General features: G+C 37.8%; 1 protein-coding gene across 1 annotated transcript in view; it reads left to right on the top strand.

Annotated features, from left to right (window-relative positions):
- The first annotated feature begins 19,574 nt into the window (after positions 1–19,574).
- Positions 19,575–25,595, top strand: part of ankrd28b (ankyrin repeat domain 28b) — a 44,562-nt gene continuing 38,541 nt past the window's right edge. The window contains exon 1 of the mRNA XM_062063089.1: positions 19,575–19,904. Coding sequence (XP_061919073.1) covers positions 19,878–19,904 — 27 coding nt within the window. The 5' untranslated portion in view covers positions 19,575–19,877. The remainder of the gene's footprint in view (positions 19,905–25,595) is intronic.

Raw genomic sequence — 25,595 nt, 5'->3', positions numbered from 1 at the left:
AAGGTCACAGGCTTAGCTGCTTACGTGCAGTGATTTCTCCAGATTCTCTGAACCCTTTGATGATATTACGGACCGTAGCAATAGCTGGTTGAGAAAGGTTTTTCTTAATCTGTTCAACAATTTGCTCATGCATTTGTTGACAAAGTGGTGACCCTCGCCCCATCCTTGTTTGTGAATGACTGAGCATTTCATGGAATCTACTTTTATACCCATTCATGGCACCCACCTGTTCCCAATTTGCCTGTTCACCTGTGGGATGTTCCAAATAAGTGTTTGATGAGCATTCCTCAACTTTATCAGTATTTATTGCCACCTTTCCCAACTTCTTTGTCACGTGTTGCTGGCATCAAATTCTAAAGTTAATGATTATTTGCAAAAAAAAAATGTTTATCAGTTTGAACATCAAATATGTTGTCTTTGTAGCATATTCAACTGAATATGGGTTGAAAAGGATTTGCAAATCATTGTATTCCGTTTATATTTACATCTAACACAATTTCCCAACTCATATGGAAACTGGGTTTGTATACAGTATGAAATAATGCTACTCAAAGATCCTGTATATGACAGGAGCACTCTGATTTTTACAAAACACGCTTGTAAAAAAAACCTAATTTGACAAGTTTGGAACTGAACTGATGGCAGTTGAACAGCCCTTCTACACACTATTTATATTACTCTTTTACTAGGATACCTTCCCAGATTCTTACTGGGTGTATTACATAATACTGGTGAGAGTTTTGGTGAAAAGAACAAGGCTCACAGTGATTAGTCCAGATTATACACAGATTTGTCATTGTCATAAATCCACAGCTGTTCATGGTCTCACATTTTTTTTTGTCACTTCAAAGCATTCTTTTCCAGCCTCTTCTTAGTTTACTGTTAGGCTGGCTGGACAAATGTCTTCCTTCTTGTCTCTCTTTACACGTTTCCCACAGCACCACTCTTCAAATGTCACAATGTCTTCACAGGATGCGCGCAGCTCACTAGGGGTATTAATCCTGCTTGGAATAATTTGAGACTCATTTTATTTGGGATATTGTTACTTGATGCTATCTTGCTAGCAAGCTGACTGTTAGCATATCGGCCAAGTGTGTAGGTATAAAACTAAACATTCACAGATATTAATACTTGGCGCTATCTTGCTAGCAGATTAACACTTAGTAAGTTTACATTTTAGCCAATTTTGTGGGTCTAAATCTCTAAGTCATGAATATTACCACTCTGGCTAGCATGCCAACTTGGGATGGGAATCGAAATCGGTAAGTGTATCAATTCCCTAGAATCGCTTGCCATTTTCTTAAGCTATTCTCTTATTGATTCTTCCGGGTGGGGATGACATCATTATTCAACATGCATATAGCGTAGTGACGTCAGATCTCGAAATGGCGATGCCCGGTCGAAATAAACACAAACATTTTACAAGGAAAGATTGCAATAGCGCTACTTTTAATTCAAGATTCAAGATTCAAGATTCAAGATTGTTTATTGTCATATGCACAGTTAAACAGACAGTTTGCCGTACAATGAAAATCTTACTTTGCTAGTCCACCCTTCAACAAGTCACACGGTACTTAGATAAAAATAAAAATAAAAATGTATATACAAGGCACAGTAAGTAACATAACATTATTGCACATTCTGATTGACAGTCAACAGTATAAATATGGAGGTGACCTTGGGTCACAGCAGCAGTTAAAGTGTCTTTAGTGATCAAAGGTGGAAAGTGTCTACAGTGATGGTTCACAGTTCGGGGGTGGTCATGGTAGCTGTCTTTTGTTCAAAAAGATAACAGTAAACCGGGTGGGGGGGGCTAGCATTCACAAGTTAGCATTCACAAGCCTGATGGCCTGTGGGTAGAAACTGTTTGTCAGTCTCGTAGTCCTGGATTTCAGGCTCCTGTATCGTCTGCCTGATGGTAGGAGGCTGAAGAGACTGTGCTGGGGGTGTGTACTGTCCTTTATGATGTTGTGTGCGCTCCTGGAGGCCCTGGTAGAGTACATGTCCTGTAGTAAGGGGAAGGCTGCTCCTGATATGTACTGAGCAGTTTTAATCACTCGCTGGAGAGCCTTCCTGTCCTTAGCAGTGCAGTTTCCATACCAGACCGTGATTGAGCTGGTAAGGACACTCTCAACCGTACTTCTTTAGAAGTTGCTGAGAATTTTGGGTGGCATGCCAAATTTTCTCAGCCTTCTTAGGAAGTACAGTCGCTGCTGGGCTTTCTTTATTGTTTGTTGGGTGTTGTGATCCCAGGTGAGGTCCTCGCTGATGTGGGTCCCAAGGAATTTAAAGGTTTTCACCCTGTCCACCTCTGTCCCCCCTATGTACAGAGGTGTGTACTGTGCACTCCTTCTCCGTGGGTCAATAATCATCTCCTTGGTCTTGTCTGTGTTCAAGGAGAGATTATTATCCTGACACCAGGCCACCAGTTCCGCTACCTCCCTTCTGTACGCTGCCTCAGCTCCCCCGGTGATCAGTCCGAAGACCGTAGTATCATCTGCAAACTTGATGATACTGGTGTTGTTCTGGGAGGCCACACAGTCGTGTGTGAAGAGGGTGTACAATAGGGGGCTCATAAATATAATGTTGCTATTTAATTAAGAAAAGGACATGCGAGTGATACGCTAAAACATTTGAACACACAGCATGCAATAATTATGAATGAAAGTCACAATTTTGAACCACTTCGATCACATCCCAGGCAGCAGTAACGCTAGCACGTCATCTGAAAACAACAGGTATTAAATCACCGCTTATTATGTTAGTACTATTAATTGTCAAATTTAAATGAAAGCCTTCTCATTTGCATGAGCATGACGAGAAACAGATCTTGACTGGCTTCGCCACTTGCCTATGCATGAAAAGGGCTATATAAAAAAAGTTTGATTAAATTTGAGAAGTGCAAACTTTTGCTTTTTCTTTGACTTTTGTAACCCTTAGACACAAATAAGTTCAATAATGACTCATTTATCAAGCATTAATTAAAGATCCACCGTTGCCACAAGCATTGCTCCTTGTAATAAACTTAAGAGCATTTTTTGATTACCGGTATATGTTTAACAGAGGTTAACTTCTTTTTACCTTGTGTAATAACGAGAATATATAACAACAAGGAGATGTGCAAGGTCGAATCCTATTTGCATGACACCTTCCTTCATTGTTTTGTCATTAAAGTTGAGAATGTACCTTTTATTAATTATGATGAACTTATTTTTACACTTGTAAAACCTTTAAAACAAGTTGACTTTGTATGCTTATTTGTGTTTCATTGTATCTATTAAACCATATCCAATTGTATTTACAATCCGCAAAGTATGTGAAAACAGGTTAAACATCACAAAATGCCACAAATTTAGTCAGCCATTTGGAATATTCTGCTTCGAATACCTTCGGCACTCTGACCATGTTATTAGATCAGTCATACTGGAAATATGCAAAAATTGAAAAGAGATGTGGTGTTTATCATTCACAATCCTTATTTAAGACAAGAACACATATGCTTGGCTTTTTTATGTGTTCAAAATCGTAAATAAATAGCTAACAATTGAGTCAACAGATTGAGGGTTCTGTGTTGTGCTCGTTATACCCTCTCTAAAAACATCCAGAAAGCGCCTATAATACTCCATTTACATGTAATAAAGTTGCATCCGCCTGGTAGCACTCGGCTTCTAAAACTTCATCCTCTTTGTGTCCTGGATCATTTCCCAAGGTCATCGTTGTTGGCGCTTACAAACTCGGCTTGATTAGCATTGTTGTTGATAGGGAAGGGATCTTTGGTTCTTAGCGCGACGTCACGCAATCACGTGACTGGCTACCTCATTATTTCTCAAAATGGCTCAGGAATCTCAGTGAGATTGATACTATTTTGATCATATCTATTTATTTGCACATTTTGAAAGTCTTTAGGTGTCATAAATCAGATATATATGATATTAGCTTCGATAGAGAGGCAACTTGTCCTTCCGCTCTACTGATACTTTAACCTTTTTGACCTCGGGGTCCAACTTTTCCACTATAGGGGACCGGGACCTACTTTAATATTAACACTGAATTAGTAATCTTACGCTTGACTTTAATAGTATTCAATAATTATATTTAACCTACAGTTTATCAAGATAGACCTTGTCAAATGATATAAAAGCGTTTGGATAAAACAATGTCCAAAATATTTATTTTAGTTGTTTATCTTGTGGGCCCAAATCTAAACTGCTCTGAAGACACATTTAAGAACATACATTAAGGTGAGTTGTGTTATGATCCGCTGCCAGGATCATAGTCTGTTTAAGTTTTTTGAGTCACTTCCGTTAGTTTTGGACTCCTTAGTTCCTGTTTATGCACCTCTGAGTTTGTTACCATGGCTACTTATTAGTTTCACCTGCCTCTTGTGTTCCGGACGCACACCTGTTTGTAATCACTGACATTATTTAAGCCTGCCTTTACCAGTCAGTCGAGCTGGCTTATTTATTTGTTTAGTTTTGCTTGTCTCCTAGCCCCTGCTAGTGATCCCTAGTCTGTGCTAAGTAGTAGCCTTAGCTTCAGGTGCGATCGGCACTTTATTCCGTCGGTTTATTTTCTGTTTTGTACCTGTTTTGTGTTAATTTACTATTAAATCATGTCCTTACCTGCAAGTCCTGTCCGGATTCGCCCATTTGCATCCGGGGAGAACAAACCCCGCATCACCATGCGACCCGGTCGTAACAAGTTGAGTTCAGAGTTTGACTGCACATAACTATTAACTGTTACCAAACAACACACCAGTCATTGTTTTTACTTCAAGCTATAGATAGACACTGTTTATATTTACTGTATGCAGAAAAAATGAATAACATATAGGGGTGGGCCAAAGAAAAGGCACACTAAAATAAATGCATACAGTGGGGTGTGGGGACCCCCAGAGGGAGTTGTAGGGTATCCCCTGCTAAATAGACTTAGACTTAGACTTAGACTTAGACAAACTTTAATGATCCACAAGGGAAATTGTTCAACAAATGACAGTTAATAGTAATGGACCCTTATTGGGGCCATTTGCTTCCATATGTACACTCTCAGTTACATTAACATTATTACCTATATAAGTGTTACCGAGCATGCTCATACTGTCATTCCCTCCGCTCAGACCGTGGCCACGCACCTACACAGCTGCGGGCAATCTGCAATTGGCGCACCTGGATCTGATGAGGCTCGACAGTATAAGGACCAACACAGCCAACGAATCCAGCGCCAGAATGTAGTTCTCTGTCTGACATATCTTCTGTCGCCTTGGAAGTGAGCTGTGCGCCTCACTTCCCTGGATCTCCCTCTGGACCCTGACTGCCCCCTTCGATCCTCGACTTCCTTCGCTTTGGACCCGGATCTCAGGATGCCTCTCTTCAGACCCCACGGACCTCCCGCTTGTATCACGGACCTCTTTCTGCCCAGTCCCTTTGGACTTGTTTGCTTCTCCAAACAACACACATTTACAACAAACTCCTGGTAATCCTATTTTGTTCATTCCTGCACATAATCTTGCATGCACACACATAGCATACACTCCACTCACTCATCAAAACTCAATAAACCCTGTTGTCGTACATAACAATAAGAACTTAAAATGTAGAATGTTTGACTCTGTTCCACCGTCAGGAAAATATTTTTACTTCAAATATGTTCAGTTTTATTGATTTCCATTCATGTAAAGATGGAGTTTGTTAAAGGGGAAGTGCACTCTTTTTGGAATTTTGTCTATCATTCACAATCATTATGAAAGACATGTCGACTGATGTATGGTTTTTTTTATGTATTCTAAATATTAAATAAATGCAATCAAAAGTCTGCTTACAATGGACCCGAAGAGAGACGCTCTATTCTGCCTAAACACCTCCATTAAGGTTTTATATACATGATGTAAGTATATATGTAATATAGTTACAGGCACATGTATAATAAGATGTAATATTTAAATATTTTGATCATTTTAAGCATACGTGCACATTAATTTAAAAAACGCATCACAACGTATGCTTTTTTTTACCAACAACATAACTGATTATTATTCACTGAAGACTTCATGAGAGCCAACAAACAAACATAAAACTTCAGTTACTGTATAAGGTCTGCTGTCATTAGGATGTCGACTGATAGAATGTTTATATAATCCCGTTTAGATGAAGAATGACTTAAAATCCTTGCGAAGAAAAGGAAGGTGGAGCCAAGCGTATTTTCGTGTTGATCTTGGGTCTAAATTGGCTGTCAAAATGTACCAACTTGTTGGAATTTGCCTCAGCCTTCTTCTATCCAGGTGCGATTCATGATTTATGATCTACAATAAACTTACAAGGCGCAGGGAAACGAGGAAACAACTGACCACTCGATGATGTAAACCAGTGGTTCTCAACCTTTTTTCAGTGATGTACCCCCTGTGGACATTTTTTTAATTCAAGTACCCCCTAATCAGAGCAAATTATTTTTGGTTGAAAAAAAGAGATAAAGAAGTAAAATACAGCACTATGTCATCAGTTTCTGATTTATTAGATTGTATAACAGTGCAAAATATTGCTCATTTGTAGTGGTCTTTCTTGAACTATTTGGAAAAAAAGATATAAAAATAACTAAAATATTGTTGAAAAATAAACAAGTGATTCAATTTTAAATAAAGATTTCTACACATAGAAGTAATCATCAACTTAAAGTGCCCTCTTTGGGGATTGTATTAGAGATCCATCTGGATTCATGAACTTAATTCTAAACAGTTCTTCACAAAAAAAGAAATCTTTAACATCAATATTTATGGAACATAAAAAAAAATCTAGCTGTCAACACTGAATATTGCATTGTTGCATTGTTGCATTGTTGCATTGTACTGAATGGAATAGCCTACTTGATTTGATGTTCAGTTTATGAACTTACTTTCATATTTTGTTGAAGTATTATTCAATGAATATATTTATAAAGGATTTTTGAATTGTTGCTATTTTTAGAATATTTAAAAAAAAATCTCACGTACCCCTTGGCATACCTTCAAGTACCCCTAGGGGTACGCGTACCCCCATTTGAGAACCACTGATGTAAACATAGCAGCATAAACTGGTGATCACAGTGCCGCTATAAATAGTTTGTCTGTGTTAGCGCTTATAATAACAATATCACTAATACTTGGTTAATATTCAAGTCACGAAATGTAAATTAAGTATTGTTGGCGCTTGTACATTGTACATTAAGTTATATATGTTTGGGGGCGGCATGGCGTAATGGGTAGAGCGGTCGTGTCAGAAAACTGAGGGTTGTGGGTTCGTTCCCCGCCTCTTTCCATCCAAATTTCTGCCGTTGTGTCCTTGGGCAGGACACTTCACCCTTTCCCCCATGCCGCTCACACTGGTGAATGAATGATGAATGAATGTGGTCAGAGGGGCCGTAGGTGCAAACTGGCAGCCTCGCTTCCGTCAGTCTACCCCAGGGCAGCTGTGGCTACAAATGTAGCTTACCTCCACCAGGTGTGAATGAATGATGGGTTCTCACTTCTCTGTGAGCGCTTTGAGTATCTAATAATAGAAAAGTGCGATATAAAATCGAATCCATTATTATTATTATAATAATAATAATAATTATTATTATTATTATTATTATTATTATTATTATTATTATTATTATCATTATATTTATATAATATAGCTTTAATGTAGCAAGCTACTTTTCTCTGTGGTTACTAGGTTACTACATTTTCTAATTAGCTTGCCCATCACTGGTCATTACTGCCATAAGTGGTGGAAAAGTGTATTACAACTGAGTACTGTGGCCCCTACAGACCTCAGTTGAGAAACAGATATGTTTTTGCAGCCCTCTCGGGCTAACTTAAAGCATTTCTTATACAGTTCATTAAGGGTTTGGGATGTCAACATCTTAACCCTGAAACATATAAATTTTATTTATTTATGTGTCTTTAGAGTTGAGGGTTTTTTTTTCCAAGAAATAATGTATTGTTAATATTTTACAAGTTATTTTTAGATTTGTATTTACTATAAATAATAACATACAAACAATAAACTAAAATACTATATTGACAATTACAATTAAGTTCAATCCAATGTTCAATAGACATGTGTTTATATTCCAGATAATGTTCAAAGTTTACAGTAAAAGATTAAAAAAATAGGTTTATAGATCCAAGGAGAAAGAAAAGTGTTCGATATCTCCTGCCACAGTGAAGCTAATTCAAAGCCGCTATGCCACTTTGGTATGAATTGAAAAAGTAAACAAAACACAAAAATGGGCAAACGCTATTAGACATTATCTTTGGGGATAAGGTTTGGCTACAATATAAACTTAAATAGTACGGTCGTTTTAGAAATACGACTTTAACTCTGTCACGATGATGGTGTTCCAAGCAAGGCTAAATAAGCAATCATCTCTATGTGCTTTTGAATAGATGCGGTTGTGGTGCTGCTAAACGGAACTACAACTACAACTACTACAAAGTACATGTTGACTCACTGTTGAATAAAACTTTAGCAGAGACAAAATATAAGTGTATCCATGAGGAAAATCAGTGCATCAAAGTAAAACAAGCAAACACTAACACGTTGATAATCAACTGTTCTGAGGTGACTTGTTGTCGTAATCAATCGGGGTTTTTTTGTATAATTTTTTATCATTTATGTATCCATTGCTCAGTCCGGCCTACCCTTTTCTTCCCAAATGTTATTTTGTGGGAACTCTTCAGTTCCAACTCAAATACCTCTGTGAGAAAGTATTCCCACTGGGGTTTAGTGTGGCCTTCACTAAGTTTTAGCAAGATTAGGAGGACTTATCCTCAGCAGAGACCCATAGCCTATTCCCCTAAAAAACAAACGTACATAATAGCTGCAACAACCTCCTGTACTCTTAATAATGCCTCGAAATATGAAACTACCCTGGAAACACTCATTCTTTCAATAAAACACAATTTTGCAATGCTAGTAATCATAACCATATATGGGTCTGTATACGTTATGTACTTAGAGGCAGGAATTGGATTTAAACTTCAGTATAAATATCAGCTTTGATTGCTGAAACATGGTCATATTATTGATTTACACCAGCGGTTTCCAAAACTTTTCTTTCAAGGGCTTCATAATGAAAAGTCCAAGCATCCGGAGCCTATTTTTTTATTTTTTTCTAATATTTGTTTTAAAAAAAAGTTCCCAAAAAAATTACAAAAAAATATTACATTGTTATTGTTGTTTTAATGTTTGATCTTCTTTCAACAATATGCCGCATGCCAACAAAAATGTGTGACCAAAATTAGATGTGGTGGTCCCACAGCTCGTTTTTATTAGCCTTTAACACAAAGCTGAGATGTAGATGTTTTGTTTATATAGCTTAGCGTTGGGCAATAAAACGAAACCAACAAATATCGCGATAGACACGTACTCGATATCAGTAAAAAAAAAATGTTTCTTCCTCAGAAGAAACCGGAAGTTGTGCAGCAAGGTTGGTTGCATGTACAAAGGCACTCACTCTCTGGTAACCAAGCAAAGCAGGAAGTGATCACTGGTAAGTGGGAGTGACATGCAAACAACCAATCAGGTAACAGTGTCAACTATCAATTTTGGTTGCGCAACTTGTTGTCTCGCAGGTGGTTCTTTGCATGGAGTGATAAGAGAAAGTAAAAGTGAGAGCTACAGAGAGAAAATTGTGCATTAAACAGAAAGAGGTCATCTCGACAGTAAGGGAGTTTTTTGGATTATGTAAAGCGCTCATCCTCACCAAGACCAGGAATACCACACCACCTTAGCCGCGCTCACACTTAAGAGCACAGCTGTAACTTCTTGGCCCTAAACCTGCAGAAAATAGTTATTCTCAGGTTTCTCTCTGTTTACATTTTCACACTTTGCTCTATTTTGTTACACTTTATTAAGCATTTTTACATTTTCCCTGTTTTTGCACCTTAATTTTAAGAGGTCATTGTTGTAGTTATAGTAGTTAATGTTTATTGTGATTTTAGAATTCTGTTTACATTGATGTTTTGAGTGTTTTCCATGGTTGTTTTGACAATTCCTTTCCTTTCTGCCATGATAGCCCAGGGGATTATAATCAGACAAAGGTTACATTTTAAATAATAATGTTCACACTTGACATATTTTTCTCCTGGTCCTTATTTTCAATAGGCCTTAAAAAATACAAATAATTATGGATATCGACCAATATGACTCATACTTAACACTTATATCACGATACAGTTTTCAACCATATTGCCCAGCCCTCATATATTCACCTATACATCGGATTATTTTAATATCATTAATGCACAAAATGTATCTAAGTGTCCCCAGATCCTTTGATTTTTATGAAATGTGAAAGTTTGGCTTAAAGGGGAACTGTACTTTTTGGGGAATTTTGCCTACCATTCCCAATCCTTATGTAACAAAAGAACACTTATATGTTTAAATTTTTTTCTGCATTCTAACTTGTATATAAAGTGAGCTAACACTGTAGTCAATGGGAGGTCCTCTACTCCACCCACCAAGTACTCTAAATAACCACCCAAAAACAACAACAATTCTCCATTTTTAATGCCACTTAAAATTAAATGTAATGCCCATGTCCTAATGCAGATAGTTATTATATATAGTCAAAGCTTACAATTTTTTGTATAAACAACAGAGGTGGGACCAAGTCATTGTTTTGCAAGTCACAAGTAAGTCTCAAGTCTTTGCCCTCAAGTCTCGAGTCAAGTCCCGAGTCAAGACAGGCAAGTCCCGAGTCAAGTCCAAAGTCAAGACTGGAAAGTCTCAAGTCAAGTCCCAAGTCCTGCATTTTGAGTTTCGAGTCCTTTCAAGTCCTTTTAACCACAGACTAATATGTTTACACAGATTGTGTATGCTTTTAAAATGATGTATTTATTTATTAAAACAAGTGCATTTGAAATTGCAGGGAAAAAATGGTGTTGACATTGCACATCATAATAGCACTATTAACCAGTCATTTTAAACATTTAACTCATTCCTTTACAGAATAAACACATTTGAAAAAACAAGTGCAACTGTACTTATTTGTACAAAAGTGTTAACATTGTATTTCCATGGCATATTGCATTGTAACTCGTTCCACAGCAGTTTCTATCCTGTTCTTACCTTATCTCATTGATCTCATCTCATACTGTATGTGTGTTTATGTGTGCATACACATTAAAAACATAACAAATACATGAACATAACAATGAACAGAGTTGTACTTTTTAGATGTCAGGGCCCTATGCAATATGTACACATATTCTTAATATAGTATACATTTTAACTGACCTTTATTTGACTATGTTTGTCTTTTGTAGGTGGTTAAAATATGCGGTGCTGCTGACCGCCGTCTAACATTACGTTACTGGGTGTGATACATTGACTAACGTAACGTTATGTGTAGCTACCTCATGCCACCCTGCTTAAAAAAATCACTTGACAAAAAGTATAAATAAGGTAGCGAACTGCAGTGGACGCAGCAGATTGCCGTGTTTGCAATGACGTTATAACCATAGACATCTTATAAGTAGACGCAGCATTGGCTGCTGTGACGCGAGCAATTTGGCCGCCATCTTGAAGTGGTGATGAGGAGCCGGCGAGCAGCCTAAACTGACAGTTGACAGGTAGAAAACAAAGATGGTTGTTGGTGTTCAGTGTTTTCCTGCTCAAATGAGCGGACTGTTGAAAATAGGAATCGGGGGATTACTTTTCACAAGTAAGATTTAACATTAACGTACAATTGGTTGTATTTTGTGAAAAGAATATTGCCACAGAGTTGAGAAGGAGCAAAGATCTTCAATATTTGTATGTGAAAATCACAAAGAAATCTTCTGGGGGAGGACGACCCCCCTACAGGGGTTTGGTTTACAAACTTTCAGCCCCACCTAAAACAAAATTCACCAGCCGCCACTTTTTTTTGATTGATTGAAACTTTTATTAGTAGGTTGCACAGTGAAGTACATATTCCGTACAATTGACCACTAAATGGTAACACCCGAATAAGTTTTTCAACTTGTTTAAGTTGGGGTCCACTTAAATTGATTCATGATACAGATATATACTATCAAATACTATCAAATATATACTAACATCATAATACAGTCATCACACAAGATAATCATAAGAGTATATACATTGAATTATTTACATTATTTGGGATATGGAGGGGGGGAGGGGGGTTTGGTTGGTATCAACACTTCAGACATCAACAATCCACATCAACAGTTGCATCATCAGAGAAATGGATATTGAAACAGTGTAGGACTGACTTGGTAGGATATATATAGCAAGTAGTGGACACTGATTATGATGTGTTCTCATTTTAGGCAAAGTATAAGACAATACTTTCTTAACAGTATAATTGTAACCAGGAATAAGTCTTCAAGTATCAATATTCAAATACTAACATTGTTGGGTAAAACAGAATTTGGTTTTATTCTGAATCCAGTGAAACAAATTGGTGGTTTTGGCTGATATAAAGACTTTCAGGTGTTTATATATGTTTATGTTAAAGTATTTGGCAGACGCTTTTATCCAAAGCGACATACATAAAAAATACATATAAAACAATTACTGTAAACATTATCATTTAAGGGAAGAATGTAATACAAAATATCAATACAAAGTGTCAAGACAGAATAAACTCTCTGCTGCTGCAGCAACAGAGATACAGTCTATAAGATGTATAGATATCTAATGTATTCATACATTGTTTATGTAGGATATATGCATGTATATATAACCTAATCATATTGTTTCTTGAATTTAAAAATAGCTGACCATTTTTTCCCCCTTCTCTGGGATTTTATTCCCAGTTTTGATCTCGGACGTCTGGTCACTTATAGCATATAAGAATATTCTATTACTGTTAAGAAAACTTAAAAACTTTGAATAATAAAACACGCCAAAACATGTATCCTTTATCATAGCTACACGTATGACAAAAAAAGCGCGTGAAAATCAGTGGTATTCAGTGAGGTAAAATGAATTAAATGCGCTGACAGTTCATTGCTCCTGCCAAATGAATTGCACTGAGTGGAGCGGATCACCACTCCAAGATGGCGCCCCCGCGTCGCGTCAGCGCCAGTAGACAGTAGCGCTCGATGCTGCGTACCCTTAGAAGATGTCTAAGGTTATAACGTTAGCAGTGAGTTTACAGCCTCACTGATTTAACTACACAGAAAATAAAAGTTACGTTACTTAGCCAATAAACGTTAGCTTACATTAGAAACTTACCGTTGTTTGCAACTTCAAATGTCGAACGAAGTTGGAAGTTGTTGCAATTTTTTGTTGACCAAGTCGTAGTTTTAATACCCGAACGAAACTATCTTTGGCGTCATTTTTCCTCACTGGCACGTTGTTTGAGAGCTATTCTTTGTTGGTTGTTCTGCAATTTGATTGGATGAATGCCGTGGGACGAAAACAACATGGATCTAATTTGATTGGCTATTGTACTGACAGACACAAACGCTGACAGAGCGCACACTCCCTGACAGACACACACACGTACATTTTGGAAGATATGGAGCGCTCCCGAATAACTTTTTAATCGTTGGGTTTTGGGAAAAGTAGCAAGTCATGTCAAGTCAAAAGGTTCAAGTCCAAGTGAAGTCACAAGTCATTGATGTTAAAGTCCAAGTCGAGTTGCAAGTCTCTTTACATTTTGTCAAGTCGAGTATAAAGTCATCAAATTCATGACTCGAGTTTGACTCGAGTCCAAGTCATGTGACTCGAGTCCACACCTCTGATAAACAAAATTGTCAGCATTTGACAACGATAATCTTGAATAGCTGAAAGTTTTACATTAACTGTTAATCTCTAGCGAAGTAGAACTGACTCACAAGACTGTTTAACGTGAGAATTAATTTCTATTTTCATTTATTTTATTCAGCAGAAGTTGCTTTGTTGGTCACGTCAAAGAAATTTGACACTGCTAACTACTGCCTGCCTTTAATCGCCGACTACCAAAGCTACTACCAAATGTGATTTCACCGCATTGATGCCCATTGAGCAAAGTTTGAAGGTCTTTTTGCATACATTGTAGAACGCCTCTCTGGGGTGACCATTGGCAGGCTTTAAACAGCGTTCACTAATGATGATAAAGAAAACAAAAACCTGATGGGTCATGGTTAGGGCCTTGCTCGGCAGATCCCGCCATCAGTATGTGAATGTTTGTATGAAAAGTTGAATGTGGAAATAGTGTCAAAGCACTTTGAGTACCTTGAAGGTAGAAAAGTGCTATACAAGTATAACCCATTTAATGAAAACTATACCCACACTCATCCATTCTAAAAGACACAATAAAGACAATTTCCATAAAGGCAAAACATTTTTTTAAAGTACTGTGATGCTTTTGTTTTTTTGTTCTATTTGCATTTGTTGTCCCTGTCACATGTTTCATGTTTCATGTTTATTTTGTTTTATTCTTTCCTTATGGTAGTTTTGTTTCAATTTCTTACTGTTTAAAATTTATAGAGAAAAATGATTGTACATACTTTGAAAAAATGTACAGATACATGTTTACTCTTATGTGATGATTGTTTGAATGTTGTGTGTAATAATGTTAGAGGTGAAAAAAGAGCTGCAATTGGTCAGCTTGTTAATTGTGACATACTTTCCAGGGTTCACACAGCCCACCTCCGCGAACGTCTCTCCTACGGTTTTGAAGCAATGTGCACATTAAAAGTGACCGTTGTTTAAAATGTTTAGTTACAGCTGTAACATTAGAGTGAGTGTCACAACCAGCACTATTAATCAATCCATCAAAGTTTACTTATATAGCCCTTAATCACAAATGACTCAAAGGGATGCACAAGCCACAATGACATCCTCAGCTCAGATCCCACAAACAGGAAGCTGTGTGGAACAGACTTGCAAGTAAGTTCCGCCTGCTCATACCGAAACAAAGATTGTGGATGACTGCCAAGAGGCTTCTTGTAATTCCACTTTAGAACAATTGTTCTCAGGTGCTGAGAGCGATGCACAGAGTGAGACCTCTTGTAAGCCAAAGAAGGAACAACACAAGGACATAGCAATTTATTGATGACGGTCATTTAGTTCATGTTTATTTATCATTCCATGAATTGACTTATTGACGAGCAGTCATGGCCTACAATTGTATTAATTTTTTTAATGCCTCTGGACGTTGGTTTTAATGCTTTTTAATGCCATTTATTGTCTTAATTATTGCAAGATCCATTTAATGACTTTAATGTTTTTTTAAAGAACCGCGTAAACACTAGAATAGAGCGACTCCCATTGACTCTATTCTTAACTGACTTTTCCAAACGTTTATTTACGAGTTAGAATACATTAAAAAAAGAAAAAACAAATGTGTTTCCTCTGACACAATTCCAAAAAAAGTGCAGTTCCCTTTTCGGGGCGCATGTTTTTTTTTTAGCAGTACAGTATCTCCAACTTCAGGCCAGGGTTGTAAACTGCATGTAAAACTAGGCTTATGTTTATGGGATACTGACCATCATCAACATATTTGAGACCGGATAATACTCTGTTACTTTTCCTTAGGGAGTATTACTGTTGTTTTTATTCCAGTTTCATTTAGAATTTAGTTTTTTTCCCCAACCCAACCTTTTTAAAAGCTTGCTTTTATTCACGGATAGGTCACTAGAGGGATACAGTCAACCACTTTGTTTTGTGTCAAAGACAGCTGCTCAAGTGTCAACAATCTTTCTGAAGGTTCAACATGAAATTCAACAATGACTACTAAACCAGCTGGTCTTGTCAAATCCAGCAAATAGTCATATTTATTGAATATACCTTGGCTTAATTTAAAACTTGATCAGGGATGTCATTCTGCAGCTTCTGTTTCAGGCTGATTATAGAGTACAAGCACAGCTTCTGCACCTCCAGGGCGTCTGTGTTTCTCATCATGGACCTCAGTCTGTTCATCACTTTGCTTTTTTTTTGGTTGAACTTTCTTGGGTCTTAGTGTTTTTGTTGGAGCCCAGCCTTTGTTTTCCACATCATATAATGCACTCGGTTTCCCTGGGAGGAAAACATCAATCATGAATAATTATACCAGATTTATATATCTCATTTGGGCTGCATGTCCCATAGATATTCAGTATTTTGAACGCCTATTTTTTTACAGCTAGCAGAAAGTCTAATAAAAAATCAAAACATAAAAAGTAGTATAGTATTGAATAAATAGAGGGAGTTTCAGTATAGTTTTTATTTACTAAATATTTGTTATGCAGAAAAAACGAATTTGTTTGTTGGCAATATCAAGAAGATACATTATGCCGTGACTTGTTGCTGTGGGGTATTCAGCATCGTTTCAAGTCGGATATTCACCAGACTCCATGATTTATGATCCAGGCCAACAGTTTGACAATTTGTCCCCGACATCAGAAGCTCCTCAAGTGGTTGCTAATCCGTGCTGACGTAATACATTAGTTTAAGGGACTGTCGTTAAATTCACTAGTCAATGGCTCATAGAGAAATAGTCAATGGTCAATTGGTCACGTGACCTAGAACCCTAAAACTACTGAAACCATATTGTTTGTTCCTCATTATTATACTCGGCTCACGTGATGGTTTTCCAAGTTTTAAAAATGTTTTCAAACTTCAATTGTTGTTTTGGAGTTCTTGGTCACATGACTAAAAAGCTTTTGATGATTAGAATTTTAGAAAAAAAAATTGAAAACCTGGCAAAAACAACCTGTGAACTCACTGTAATAATGTAGAACAAACAATATCAAAGTGTTTTTGAGTTCTGGGTCACATGACTAAAAACTATGGCTGATTGAAAGTGTAAAATTAAAAAAAGGAACACAAAACTGAAAAAAAGTATGCATGAGCTAAGTATAGTAATGTGGAACAAACAATATGAAAGAGCACAATATGAAAGTTCTCTTTCATATTGTTTGTTTCACATTACTACACTCAGTTCATGCGTTGTTTTTTCCAATGTTTCGATTTTTATTAGAAGATTTCAATTGTCAATAGCTTTTGCGGCATGCTAAGCTAACAGTTTATTAGTACTGCTGTGATTCTCTTGAAACTAGTGATGTGCTATACCACTGATTTTCTTTCTGATCTGATACCCAGTAAAATGTAGGCTGTTATCAGCAATACTGTTCCGATACCAATAATTTATGCAACTATACCTAATGTGTCTGGTAAAATGTAAAACGTAGTGTATTTCAACCAGGGGCGTCACTAGCTATTAAGGACAGGGGGGGCTTAGCCCCCAGAAGATGCACAGGATGCGAGCGAACGTAGCGCACGAGCACAAAACTTCACAAACGGCTAACAAAGACTTAGAAATTATTCATTGTTATTATTATTATTTTAAAAAATGCACGGGATGAAATGAAATGCTCCCCGGGACGATGGCTTTTTTCTTTTTCTTTTTATGTATTTATTCATTTTACATTTTATATTAAATGTCTTGGTTTTTCCTCCCTCTGAAAATCCTATGAAATGTTTAACAAACCATTCTATAATAATACAACAGCTATTAATGTAACAATACAATAAAACAAATATATTCAATTATGTTTTTTTCATTATTTTAACTATAGGCTAATGTTTATTACTTTATATCGATTCTACAAGAAACACAAAACTAAAAAACTAAATTATTTACAATTGCAGACACAAGGTTTTGTGCAGTTTGCCGATGATTTCAACTGTTACTACCCTCGGGGAATCATCTTCAAATATCAAATCAATCCATCAATTAAAGTTGATTTATATAGCCCTTAATCACAAGTGTCTCAAAGCGCTGCACAAGCCACAACGACACCCTTGGCTCAGATCCCACATCAGGGCAAGAAAAAAACTCAACCCAATGAGAAACCTTGGAGGGGGCCGCAGGGGGAGAGGGGGTGCAATGGATGTCGAGTGGATCTAGTTTAATAGTGTGAGAGTCCAGTCCATAATGGGGCCAGCAGGGGATTCACTTGAGTGGAGACAGGTCAGCAGCGCAGAAACGTCCCCAACTGATGCAATGATGAGTGGTCCACCCCGGGTCCTGACTTTGAACAGCTAGGACATCATCTGTAGTCACCTAATAACCTTTATACGCAGGAGAAATCACAGGGCAAAATAAATGATGGCGTTATTCTGTACTGTTATTGTATTTGTATTCAACTATGTATGTAGTGTCTCCAAATAGTAAAACTATGCATATACTTTTTTTTATAATACTGACTGACTCATTTTAATGGCTTGTAAATTTCTTTAACAAATTAATGAGACTGAATATAATAGTATAGTGAAGATAATAGTATTTAGTCTCTCCAGAGAGTGGTGAGGACCGCTGCCTGACCAGGGCTCAGAAAATCTGCAAAGACTCCTCCCACCCCCACCAAGGACTGTTTTCACTGCTGGACTCTAGAAAGAGGTTCCGCAGCCTCCGAAGCAGAACCTCCAGGTTCTGTAACAGCTTCTTCCCTCAGGCCGTAAGACTCTTGAACGCATCATAATTAAATTATCCCCTCAACTCCCCCCAAAATGGATTAACTCGCTGGAATAAAAAAGACAATATAACATACATCCATAAACGTGGACGCATGTGAAAAAGTGCAATATATTTATCTGTACAGTAATCTATTTATTTATTTATATATAATTATATATATATATATATATATATATATATATATATATATATATATATATTATTTATATATATATTTATTTTTTATATATGCACCTTATTGCTTTTTTATCCTGCACTACCATGAGCTTATGTAACGAAATTTCGTTCTTATCTGTGCTGTAAAGTTCAAATTTGAATGACAATAAAAAGGAAGTCTAAGTCTAAGTCTTATATCTGTATCATGAATAAAGTACTATCTATCTATCTATGAATCAATTTAAATGGACCAAGTTGAAAAACGTATTCGGGTGTTACCATTTAGTGGTCAATTGTACGGAATATGTACTTCACTGTGCAACCTACTAATAAAAGTTTCAATCAATCAATCAATCAATCAAATGACAGAGCACCGCACAGCGTGCTGCTGCGCTTGCGCAATACGTACTGACCTCGGCGGAAGAAAAAGGAGTTCCCACCAATCACGTATCATTTAGACAAAGTCTCCATGACGTAGTTACTGCTAATGATACACAGTATCATAAATGACAAAAACAATCAAAAGTATCAACATTTTGTTTTTATTAAAGCATATATATCTGGACATCCGGTATTGACATTCCAGTATCGATCCGCACATTACGACATGAGACGTCACGCCATGCGTTTAAGACACAAACCCATTCCAAGATAACGTTTCTTAAAGAAAACGTCTTGTGTGTAAATATATGTATAATAAGACAAGACACGAATAAACAGCTTTCACATTTAATTTCAACATTGGCTCCACGCGACAGGTTCAGAATTATTTTTTCTCTGCGTTTTGTGGTTATGTCGAATACTTTTTACCCCATCACTTATGATTTTTTTTGTAAGAACTCGTATATATGCGGCATTTTTCACAATGTTTTTACTTAGCTTACCGCTACGTCGTAGCTACGAATACGACACATTAGTTGTTTTTTCTTCTATTAGTTCAACAGCGGGTTGCATGGACGACTTTAAACGTTTGTTTGCTCGAGTCACAGGCGACAGAAACCGGACGTGACGTCACATACAACCCGAGCAATAGCGTTCTTTCTTTCTCGTAGGATATATTTGACCAATAGGGTTGCATCTTCTTGGGAGGCGGAATATGGCGGCGCTAATGTTATGGGCTTTCCGCTACTCGTTCGCTTGCATGCAACCAGGCCATGGGGCTAGCGAGGGAGCTAAACTAGCATCAGGCTAGGCCTCCAGCAGAGCAGCCGCCGAGGGAGCAGCAACACGATCTAACACATTTATGTCAGGAAGAAGACAAACACCCCACTGCAAGTCTGCATGAGAGCACTTCAAACCACACAAATATGGTGGTTCTCAAAATTCGAGACCAGGTAAGGACGCTGTGTTAAAAGTCGGTTAAAAAGATAGCATAGGGACTCGAATTAGCATCGATTTCAGTTTTTCTTAGCGAATCTAATTCAAATATGTGGCTAATCTATTTATCGCCAGCGATTTATGCAGCATTTGAAACTGGAATAAAAAATATAAATGTATGTGTTTCCCGAGCTAGTTTGAGTTGGTCAACGTAAACCTGATCACAGCTTTTGTTGTGATCGTGATAACCTATCACTTATGCATGGGGACTTACATGAAACAGGACTGCTTATCTCCAGCAATTAGCCAACCCCCCTGTCTACGGATAAAGAGCTAATAGATGCGGATTTTGCAAACAAAAACAACAAGAAAAATATGTTTATTTGTCGTTTAGACTCACGAAGGTTCTGGAGACTACACAATGACAATCACACCAATGTGCTTGTTGTAACTATGGAATGCTTGTGACATATGCATCATTTGCTGTTTACCTTTTGTAACAAATACAAGTGCTGCATTAGCAGACAAATATATTGCAGCATTTTTAAATCACCATCCCAATAACCTGACTTTATTGTAATCAACGCGTTTACTGTGCACATTATTTTCCTCTAGTACAGTGGTTCTTAAAGGCCTACTGAAATGATTTTTTTATTTAAACGGGGATAGCAGATCTATTCTATGTGTCATACTTGATCATTTCGCGATATTTCCATATTTTTGCTGAAAGGATTTAGTATAGAACAACGACGATAAAGATCGCAACTTTTGGTATCTGATAAAAAAAAGGCTTGCCCCTACCGGAAGTAGCGTGACGTAGTCAATTGAACATATACGCAAAGTTCCCTATTGTTTACAATGATGGCCGCATGAAGTGAGAGAGATTCGGACCGAGAAAGCGACAATTTCCCCATTAATTTGAGCGAGGATGAAAGATTTGTGGATGAGTAAAGTGCAAGTGAAGGACTAGTGGGGAGTTGAAGCTATTCAGATAGGGAAGATGCTGTGAGAGCCGGGGGTGACCTGATATTCAGCTGGGAATGACTACAACAGTAAATAAACACAAGACATATATATACTCTATTAGCCACAACACAACCAGGCTTATATTTAATATGCCACAAATTAATCCTGCATAAAAACACCTACGTGTTTGTTATGCTAGCTCCTAGCTCCTCTGCTAGCTCCTAGCTCCATAGAACACGTCAATACAATTCAAACACCTGATCAACACACACAATCACTCAGCCCAAAAGACCGTTCACCTAACCCAAGGTTCATAAAGCTTATATATTTTAAAAAAGTTACGTACGTGACGCGCACATACGGTCAAGCTATCAAATGTTTAGCAGCCAAGGCTGCATACTCACGGTACCTGATATTCAGTTGGGAATGACTACAACAGTAAATAAACACAAGACATATATATACTCTATTAGCCACAACACAACCAGGCTTATATTTAATATGCCACAAATTAATCCTGCATAAAAACACCTACGTGTTTGTTATGCTAGCTCCTAGCTCCACTGCTAGCTCCTAGCTCCATAGAACACGCCAATACAATTCAAACACCTGATCAACACACACAATCACTCAGCCCAAAAGACAGTTCACCTAACCCAATGTTCATAAAGCTTATATATTTTTAAAAAGTTACGTACGTGACGCGCACATACGGTCAAGCTATCAAATGTTTAGAAGCCAAAGCTGCATACTCACGGTAGCACGTCTGCGTCTTTGTCATCCAAATCAAAGTAATCCTGGTAAGAGTCTGTGTTGTCCCAGTTCTCTACAGGCGTCTGTGTATCGAAGTCAAAAGTCCTCCTGGTTAGAGTCTCTGTTATCCGAGTTCTTCCATCTTGACTGCATCTTTCGGGAATGTAAACAAAGAAGCGCCGGCTGTGTACTGTTGTTGCTGACTTCGTTCGAAAAATACGTCCGTTTCGCACAGACAACTTTCTTCTTTGCTTGCTCAGCTTCTTTCTCCGTAATGCAATGAACATAATTGCAACAGATTCACAAACACAAATGTCCAGAATACTGTGGAATTATGAAATGAAAACAGAGCTTTTTTGTATTGTATTCAATGGGGAAGGCATACCCGTGTTCCCCGGGCTACGTCACGCGCATACGTCATCCTCAGAGGCGTTTCGAACCGGAAGTTTAGCGGCAAATTTAAAATGTCACTTTATAAGTTAACCCGGCCGTATTGGCATGTGTTATAATGTTAAGATTTCATCATTGATATATAAACTATCAGACTGCGTGGTCGGTAGTAGTGGGTTTCAGTAGGCCTTTAACCCTGTTGGAGGTACCGAACCCCACCAGTTTCATATGCGCATTCACCGAACCCTTCTTTAGTTAAAATTAAAATGTTGTTTTTTTTCAAATTCAAGACAAAGTTATGTTTTTGGTAACACTTTAGTATGGAGAACATATTCTAAGTAACAAAGACTTAATTTAGAGTTTTTTGGACACTAGGGGAACATATTCTAAGTAACAAAGACTTAATTTAGAGTTATTTGGTTAGGGTTAGAAGGTTCGGGCCAGGGTTATAACAAGGTCATGCCGAATAAGGCATTAATAAGTACTTAATAATGAATAGTTAAGAGCCAATATGTTACTAATTTGCATGTTAATAAGAAACTAATTAATGGTGAATATGTTCCCCATACTAAAGTGTTACCATGTTTTTTTTACTGGTGCACAAAATGAACCGTGAATGAACATCACCTTGTTCAAAGAACAAAACCAACACAGTGCATAAACTCACAAGAAATTACACACCTGCAAATCAGTGTGACTTCTGCTGTTGCCGTATCCGTAATACGCCGATAGGGAGAAGTTTGTATTTACACGATGAGTCGGGTGTGTCTTGACCTCCGCCGAACCCCTGAGCCCGACTCACCGAACCCCTAGGGTTCGATCGAACCCAGGTTAAGAACCACTGCTCTAATATATTTATGTCTATGTAAGTCATCTGGCATGTAATTATTAGACTTAGACATCCTTTTATTGTCATTCAAATTTGAACTTTACAGTACAGATAAGAACAACATTTCGTTGCATTAGCTCGTGGTAGTGCAGGATAAAAGAGCAATAAGGTCCAGATATAAATAAATAGAGATAAATATATTGCACTTTTTCATATGCATCCACGTTTATGGATGTATGTTATATTGTCTTTATATTCCAGCGAGTTAATCCGTTTTTTGAGGGGGAATTATTTTGATGCATTCAAGAGTCTTATGGCCAGAGGGAAGAAGCTCTTACAGAACCTGGAGGTTCTGCTACAGAGGCTGCGGAACCTCATTGTAGAGTCCAGCAGTGAAAATAGTCCTTGGTGGGGGTGGGAGGAGTCTGTACAGATTTTCTGAGCCCTGGTCAGGCAGCGGCTTTTTGCGATTTCCCAGATAGGAGGAAGAGGAGTCCTGATGATCTTTTCCGCCGTCCTCACCACTCTTTGCAGAGACTTCCAGTCTGAGGCACTGCAGGCTCCAGTCCAGACAGAGGTGCAGTTGGTCATTTAGCTCTCTATAGTGCCTCTGTAGAATGTGTGAGAATGGGGGGAGGGAGCTGTGCTCATTTAATCCGACGCAAAAGTCGTCAGTATATGAAACGCTTATAAATGCGGACACAAACATAGCTAGCTTGATAGTAGTACGCTGAAGTGCTTTTGCATACCATTGTTATTTCCCGCAACATGCATCAGATGATCTTGTTCTTCTGCAAGCCAGGTGTAAGTTGCTTGAAGGGCCGTCTCCATGGTGACAGTGTTCAAGGCTTTGCATGAGACAAGGAGCATAGCAAATCTAGTGCAGCATTTGAGCTGTGCAAAATGAGACGCAGTTGTAAGAAGCACAGCCGTTGACTTGTTGGTGTGAATCGATCCTTTTAGCTGCAGAAATTCACGGACATCACTGAGAGAGATAATTGTTGTGCTATTAACAGTGACTGTAAGAGATGAGCCACTGGTGTTGTGGTGTTGCCTTGCCTACATGCTTTGCATCAATTGAGCCATTCAAAATGTGACAGTATTTAATTTGATTAGAATGGTACTCATTGTGGTATTTCCACACAAGATATAAAGTACAAAACCAGTGAAGTTGGCACGTTGTATAAATCGTAAATAAAAACAGAATACAATTTCATGTTTGCAAATCCTTTTCAACCTATATTCAATTGAATACACTGCAAAGACAAGATACTGTGTGTGTGTGACAATCATTGGCACTTTAACTTTTAATACTTAACATTCGAACTGGTAAATTTTATGTTTTGCAAATGTTAGCTCATTTGGAATTTGATGTCTGCAACATGTTTCAAAAAAGCTGGCACAAGTGGCAAAAAAGACTGAGAAAGTTGAGGAATGCTCATCAAACACTTATTTGGAACATCTCACAGGTGAACAGGCTAATTGGGAACAGGTGGTTGCCATGATTGGGTATAAACTTCCATGAAATGCTCAGTCATTCACAAACAAGGATGGGGCGAGGGTCACTACTTTGTGAACAAATGCGTGAGCAAATTGTCAAACAGTTTAAGAACAACATTTCTCAACAAGCTATTGCAAGGCATTTAGGGATTTCACCATCTACGGTCCGTAATATCATCAACAGGTCCAGAGAATCTGGAGAAATCACTGAACGTAAGCGATATTACAGACCTTCGAACCCCTCAGGCGGTACTGCATCTAAAAGCGACATCAGTGTGTAAAGGATATCATCACATGGGCTCAGGAATACTTCAGAAAACCACTGTCAGTAACTACAGTTCCTCGCTACATCTGTAAGTGCCAGTTAAAACTCTACTATGAAAAGCGAAAGCCATTTATGAACAACACCCAGAAACGCAGCCGACTTCGCTGGGCCCAAGCTCATCTAAGATGGACTGATGCAAAGGGGAAAAGTGTTCTGGGGTGTGACGAGTCCACATTTCAAATTGTTTTTGGAAACTTTGGACGTCTTGTCCTCCGGACCAAAGAGTAAAAGAACCATCCAGACTGTTATAGGCGCAAAGTTCAAAAGCCAGCATCTGTGATGGTATGGGGGTGTATTAGTGCCCAAGACATGGGTATCTTACACATCTGTGAAGGCACCATTAATGCTGAAGGGTACATACAGGTTTTGGAGCAACATATGTTGCCATCCAAGCAACGTCTTTTTCATGGACGCCCCTGCTTATTTCAGCAAGACAATGCCAAGCCACATTCTGCACATGTTACAACAGCGTGGCTTCGTAGTAAAAGAGTGCGGGTACTAGACTGGCCTGCCTGTTGTCCAGACCTGTCTCCCATTGAAAATGTGTGGCACATTATGAAGTGTAGAATACAACAACAGAGACTGTTGAACAATTTAAGGTGTACATCAAGCAAGAATGAGAAAGAATTCCACCTGACAAGCTTAAAAAATTGGTTTCCTCAGTTCCCAAACGTTTACTGAGTGTTGTTATAAGGAAAGGCCATGTAACACAGTGGTAAAAATACCCCAGTGCCAACTTTTTTGCAATGTTTTGCTGCCATTATATTCTAAGTTAATGATAATTAGCAAAACAAAAATTTAGTTTCTCAGTTCGAACATTAAATATCTTGTCTTTGCAGTATACAATTGAATACAATTTGAAAAGGATTTGCAAATAATTGTATTCTATTTTTATTTATATTTACACAACGTGCCAACTTCACTGAATTTGGGTTTTGTATATTA

The sequence above is a fragment of the Entelurus aequoreus genome, linkage group LG11 (assembly GCF_033978785.1).
Source record: "Entelurus aequoreus isolate RoL-2023_Sb linkage group LG11, RoL_Eaeq_v1.1, whole genome shotgun sequence".
NCBI lineage: Eukaryota > Metazoa > Chordata > Actinopteri > Syngnathiformes > Syngnathidae > Entelurus > Entelurus aequoreus.
Note: the sequence above shows the minus strand (reverse complement) of the source record. Positions and strands in the feature narration are given on the sequence as shown.